Below are 5,895 nucleotides of genomic sequence, written 5' to 3' on the forward strand. Positions count from 1 at the left end.
AATACAGTACTGTATGTATACAGTATGAACGAATTATTAATCAACAGTGATAATTCAACAGAATTAGATTTAAATGAGAATCAGTGTTTCCCCTACCATTATACAGGTGGAGTGCCCCACCCCGTCAACAGAATTGAGCATCCCGCATACCAAACTGAACTTGCCCTTCCCACCCCCACCCGGCACTGACATATCACTAAGCTAGCTGTGCAAAATACAGGCTCTCTAGCTAAAAAGCCAAAGGCAGCACTCACGTTGCCTCTTCCCTCATGTTGTATGCCCCCCACCCCAGCTCAAAAACTGTTAGTACAAGCTGCGCTCAGACATGTCTCCGTCCCCCCATCAGCAAAAATCATAGATGAGATGAGCACCCCGCCATGGCAAGCTAACTAGGGGAAACACTGGAGAATGTTTTGTTCCAGTTAAACCTACTTGTTTGCTTTTCTTTTCTTTTTGTATGTTATATTATTGTCATGCAAGTTGTTTTTAACTTAAGAGTAAATCTCATTTCATTTAATGATGAAAACTTATTGATGAAAGTAGAACAGGTTGAATTTAAGTCCTATTTCATTTAAATCAATTCAAACATTGAATCACATTACTGAGGTATCGTCAGGGTTAACGTTCAGCAGTTTTTAAAAAAGTTCAGAGGTAGTTCTTCACTTGGCTGTGTGCCGGCACTGAGCTGTCCTTGGCAGTCTCATCATTTTACCTGAAATTATGACCTGTTTTTGTGCATATATTTTTCATCTTTTCTGTTTTAGTTTCTTTTACTGGAAGGAGCGTCCTGCTTGCTGTCCTCTGCTTTGCAGCCGCTCACATCTGGTTCCTGCAGCGGAGTTGAGAACCTGGAACTGACGGTAGAATCCCGTCTTCTCAGAGCCAAACTCCACCTGCAGCAAGGAAATGCTGCTCTGAGGTACCAACACTTCAGACATGACTGATGTGTGTGTTCAGATTCAGTGTTTGTTTAGGTAAGTATCATGAAATGTTCTGCTTTAGCTCCAAGGTCGCAGCGTCCTCGCTGATGCTTCTGCAGTCGTCACCGGTCCTTAAGAGACAACCTACTGAAAGTCAACAGGTAGCAGAGTGTTTGTGTTGTTGTTCAGCAATGAATATTACAATCATAAAATATATATTTAATAGTCTGGATGTTTCTGAATCCGTCTCTGAATTATTCAGATCCATTTTTTTTTTTTTTTTCAGCTCTTAACTTGTTCATCAATTTTTATTCTATTTCAACAAGTCATGTCTCAAAACGTTCAGCTCATTCAGGACATTCCTGCTCTGACTTTTGATATTTGGGCTATTTTTTTCTATTTATCTTTGTCGGCCATGTTTTTCTTTTTAAAAATTAATGTAGCTCTCTTCACATCCGTCAAACCCTTTGAGCTGTTTGCAACCTTTGACTGCTCATTTCAGCTTTGGTTATGATTCAGCTCTTTGAAGCTTCTGTGTGCTAATTTCAGCTTCTTCGGCTATTTTTCTGCTCCTTTCTGCTCTTTTCAGGTGCCTTCAGCTCCTGTCAGTTTTTTCTGCTAATTTCAGCTTATTTCTGCTAAATTCTGCTTTTTTCCCCTGCTTTTTCAGCTCTTCTTTATGTCTTCTTCTGCTAATTTTACCCTTATTTTTTGCTATATTTTTCTAATGTTTGCCTTTTGAAATTCTTTTTAATAATTTCAAAATTTTATGCTCCTTTCGGCCTCTTTCTGCTAATTTCAGCTTTTCTTTTAACACTTTACAGCTACTTTTTTTTCTAATATTAGCCTTTTTCCCCTGCTCTTTTCAACTTCTGTACTTTTTTGACACTTTCAAAAAAAATTATAATCTTTTCAGCCTCTTTTAGCCTATTTCAGCTTTTCTGCTGCTTTCTACTTTTATTTTCCTGTCTTCAGCAAATGCCAGCTGCTCAAATTCAGCTCGCATTAACTGTTTAGAGATGAAACCTTTTCAGCAGCTTTCAGCTCAAATCTTTCAGCAAAAAGCATTCAGACTGTATTTTCACAGGAAATTATGATTCTGTGGTTAGTAATAGAACATAAACTCTGTTTTTGTACACACTTTATCACCATTAAAACCAAGTTACCTGCTGCAGCAGTGGGGGTATTATTTTAATGTTTCATGCATGTGTTACATGTTCCCTAAAGGGCTCTAAGGCCTGCAGGGAGTCAGGCACCCTGCAGGGAGACTGTCCCAGAGCTGCTGAGGTGGGTGAGAGAATCGGAGTCTTCCTGTGGCTGTGCTGCCGCCTCACCCTGGTTCAGAGCCTCGTGGCCAACATCCCTGAAGCTGCAGCTCTTTGTCCAGGTTTGGACATTTTCTTTTTCTTTGCTTGTTATTTTGGGTTGCGGGTAATTCTTTTAAACTAAAATGACAAGACATGCAATTATCTTAACTAACTATCTCTGGCTGTTAACACCCCCCACACCCCAGAAAATAAACTCTATGTTGATGATCATCAGAAAATGCAGAAAGTGTTGATTCAGTCCTTTCCTGAAAGTGATGTGCAGTACAGGTGTAAAAGAATGGTTATTTATAGACCTCTTGTGTGTGTTTGTGTCTTTTTAAGGTAAGAACATAAATGAGGAGACAGCCCGGGTGGTACAGGAAGGTCTGGATGAATGTGTGCATTGGGGAGACTGTGATATTCAAGCCCTGCTGATGTTGGAGGGGGCAGACCTGGAAGCTCAGAGAGGCCGGACAGAAGATAGTGTGAAGATGCTGCAGGTATCAAACACACAGACAATCCTTTATTTTTGATTTGTATTAAAACAAAAACACAACAAGTCAGTGAAAAGCTCCTGTATCAAAGATTTTACATTTGGTTTTGCATTGTTTTTAATAGCGCATCCTTTGTGCATTTGATGATGTCATTATTTTAATTTTGTCTATTCTCTTTATTTGTTGACACATTTTTCAGTCTTGCTTCATTTTGCTTTGAAGGATCTTTTATTATCTTCACTATGATGGAGATTTTTTTTTTAAACTGTAGTTTAAAATTCATAGTATGTTCAAACAAACAAAACAAAACTAAACCAAACCATCAGGGCAGCACGATGGCTCAGTTGTTAGCACTGTTGCCTCACAGCAGGAAGATCCTGGGTTCAATTCCTGGTGTGGAATTGAACCCAGGATTAGAAAAGATCCAAAAGTATGAGTAAATCTAAAATATCTGTTTTATTTAGTCAGTATTATTTTTGTGTCCGTTTGTGTAGGTGGGTGTGCGTGTTTTCTGGATTCTGTTGACTTTGGAGGAATGTTTTTATTTTTATTTTAATTATAATCATGTGAGTTTCCACAGTTGTTTGTATGACCATAAACTAGACTGATTTGAAATAACTGGACAAATATTTACTGTGTTTTTAATATGACCCAATTACTATATATCTAAACATTATAATGTAACAAATTGTAACGTAGTATACTTTGTTCCGTGTTTTCAGGGAGCAGTGGGGCTCCTGTCAGGACGGACGATGCCTCCTGGGTCTGTTATGGCTTTGGCCCGGGCAGCTTTGATGCTCAGTGACCTGAGAGGAGCACAGAGTGTCACACTGCTCAGACTCACACAGAAACTCCTCAGAAAGCAGGTGCACCATCCAACTACATCATTGCTTTAATTATAAAACAGCTACTGTACATCCACTTCTCGTGTCTGCGGTCTGAAAGGAGGCGAAGAAAAGACATTATTTAGCTTTCAGTTTCAACTTGTTTTCTCTCTTCCAGCTGGGTGTTTTTGATCAAACTCTGACTTCTGTTGATGAAAAGATGTCTCCTCCTGTATCCAGAAATATCTACCTGCCCTACTTTGACATGCTGAACAAGATCAGTTTGCAGATTGGTAAAGTATAAACTTTCATAAAAAATAAAAAATAAACTAACATGTTGTCTCTCTGTTACTGAAGCTCAGAGCAATCTTCCAAATTAAATTAACAAATGGCTTTAAGCCTTATCTTGACGTGTCCCAAACATATCTTGTAAAGAACAATGTTACAAAATCTAAGTAAAGCTTGAATTATTGTCCTCTGACAAATTGCAGCTAGAGTAATAATTTGCTGCTGATCCACACAAACACGTTGATCAGTTGCTGTGTTCCTTCATCGGTTTTTCTTGAAGCCTTCTGTCTTTGCAGAGGCCACCCTGAAACCTGGGGACATGGAAGGACCTGGTTCTGATGGATCATCTCAGACCACCTCCAGGAAGAATCACATCGAGACGGACCATCAGATCACCTGTTTGAAGAGTCCAAGCTCTTCCATTCCTGAGTGACGTCACTCATTTTGGACAAGTCATTTTGAGGAGCTGATGTTATTTTTGTTTGTTTGTGTTTTTAAGTTGAGCAATATTGTAAACAAACTTATCTAGTGATATTGATACATTGTTAACTTGGTTATTATTAACATTTAGCATTAATTTACTGGCTTTTTATTGTAAAACTGTTCAGATATGCAGAAATAAACAGCAAAGATATAATTGAAAACACTTCCAGTAAACCTGAATATTCTTCATTTGAAGAATTGGTGCTCTGGATATTTCTAGTCACTCCAAATTGTTAATGGTCTTTTTATTCTGTGTTCTTTGTAAAGTGCATAGTTTTTTTTTTTTTTTTTTTTTTTCACATTATTCCTTCTCATTTTCGTATCTTCAAACTGCAATAAAAGCACAAGACGATAAGAGCTGTGAATAAAGGGTTTGTTGGATATCAAATGAAGTGCAAAGTGATGGGTTGTAATTCTGTTAATAATCCTGGGTCAAATATAACAATTTACAATGTAACATACCCAACTTCAAAATATGCACTATCAACTTATAAAAAGATATGAAACCATGTTAAATAAGATATTAACCAGGACTGATTTTAGTTTGAGTCAAACAATACTGAAAAAAATAAATGATCACTTTTTTGATCTATGAAATGTGAACGTTTCAAAGGGAGACAAAAATTGCAACAAAGACATGGAAACAACATAAATTGGTCACAAGGACAAATGCAGTGTAAGATGATCACAAAGCTGCAAAAATGAGCACTAAGCTACACAATATGTACTAAGAAATACTATGAATGAATTCATAAATTTGATTATTCAACAAGTTTGTGGTTGAGTTTAGGCCTGTGGTACAAGATTGGAGCAGCTTTTGAATGCATTTTTCTAAATCTGTTAAAACATCGTCTGTGAACATTAAACTTCATTTTGTAAAGCAAACCATAATGAAAACAACTGACAAATACACAACACAAACACAAATAAATATTGCAGTACAGTAATTAGTTGTGTTTGATTAAATAAGTAGATAAAAGTTAGCTTTAGAATGGATACGGAAGTGTCACGTTCAGTTTTATTTTGAAACCGGAAGTTGTGCATCTCCGTCACAACAGTAAAGAGTTAACGGTAGCTGACTCGTCCCATTAATTCAAGTTTGGTTCAACAGCGTCTGGTAGTTCGGTACCGGAGGTCCACTCGTTGTTCAGGGCGCTGCAGGGCCGGTAACTGGTGAGCTAAATGGGGCTTCGAGTTAAAAGATGATCGCTTCACTCTCGAGAGGAAGTTCTCTGGATGAGGTTCTTCATCATGGAGGCTACAGTGAGGTACCGTTCAGTTCCCTCATTAAATGTTGGTCAAGTTCGTTCAGACTGGCTTTAACAAGTGGGAGGCTAAACTAACTAACTAACCGTCTGCCTGCTGGACCAGAAAGAGTCACAGCTTCATGTAAAAACTGAATTAATGCCGTTTCTGACGGTTCAGGTCGTTAATGTTGAGATGAGTTAAAACAATGAGTTTAACAAAGATGTCGCCATGTTCGTTTGTTGACCACATTTATTCTGTCAGAGTAACGGAGCCACACGACGTCCTGTGTGCAGTGTGTAATGTGTGTGTTGTGTTTGTGTAATGTTTGTGT

At 38.0% G+C, this 5,895-nt stretch overlaps 2 protein-coding genes across 2 annotated transcripts in view; both read left to right on the forward strand.

Moving 5' to 3' along the window:
- The window catches only part of LOC119420897 (cilia- and flagella-associated protein 54-like), a 55,275-nt gene extending 51,009 nt beyond the window's left edge, over positions 1-4,266 (forward strand). Inside the window, 7 exon segments of the mRNA XM_037688317.1 lie at positions 765-919; positions 1,003-1,081; positions 2,148-2,307; positions 2,570-2,727; positions 3,444-3,587; positions 3,724-3,838; positions 4,130-4,266. Coding sequence (XP_037544245.1) covers positions 765-919; positions 1,003-1,081; positions 2,148-2,307; positions 2,570-2,727; positions 3,444-3,587; positions 3,724-3,838; positions 4,130-4,266 — 948 coding nt within the window.
- A 1,252-nt stretch (positions 4,267-5,518) lies between these two features.
- LOC119420047 (dixin) overlaps positions 5,519-5,895 on the forward strand; it is a 33,819-nt gene continuing 33,442 nt past the window's right edge. Inside the window, exon 1 of the mRNA XM_037687416.1 lies at positions 5,519-5,584. Within this exon, the coding sequence (XP_037543344.1) occupies positions 5,519-5,584 (66 nt within the window). The remainder of the gene's footprint in view (positions 5,585-5,895) is intronic.

Source organism: Nematolebias whitei, chromosome 14 (assembly GCF_014905685.2).
Source record: "Nematolebias whitei isolate Nwh7 chromosome 14, NemWhi1, whole genome shotgun sequence".
Classification (NCBI taxonomy): domain Eukaryota; kingdom Metazoa; phylum Chordata; class Actinopteri; order Cyprinodontiformes; family Rivulidae; genus Nematolebias; species Nematolebias whitei.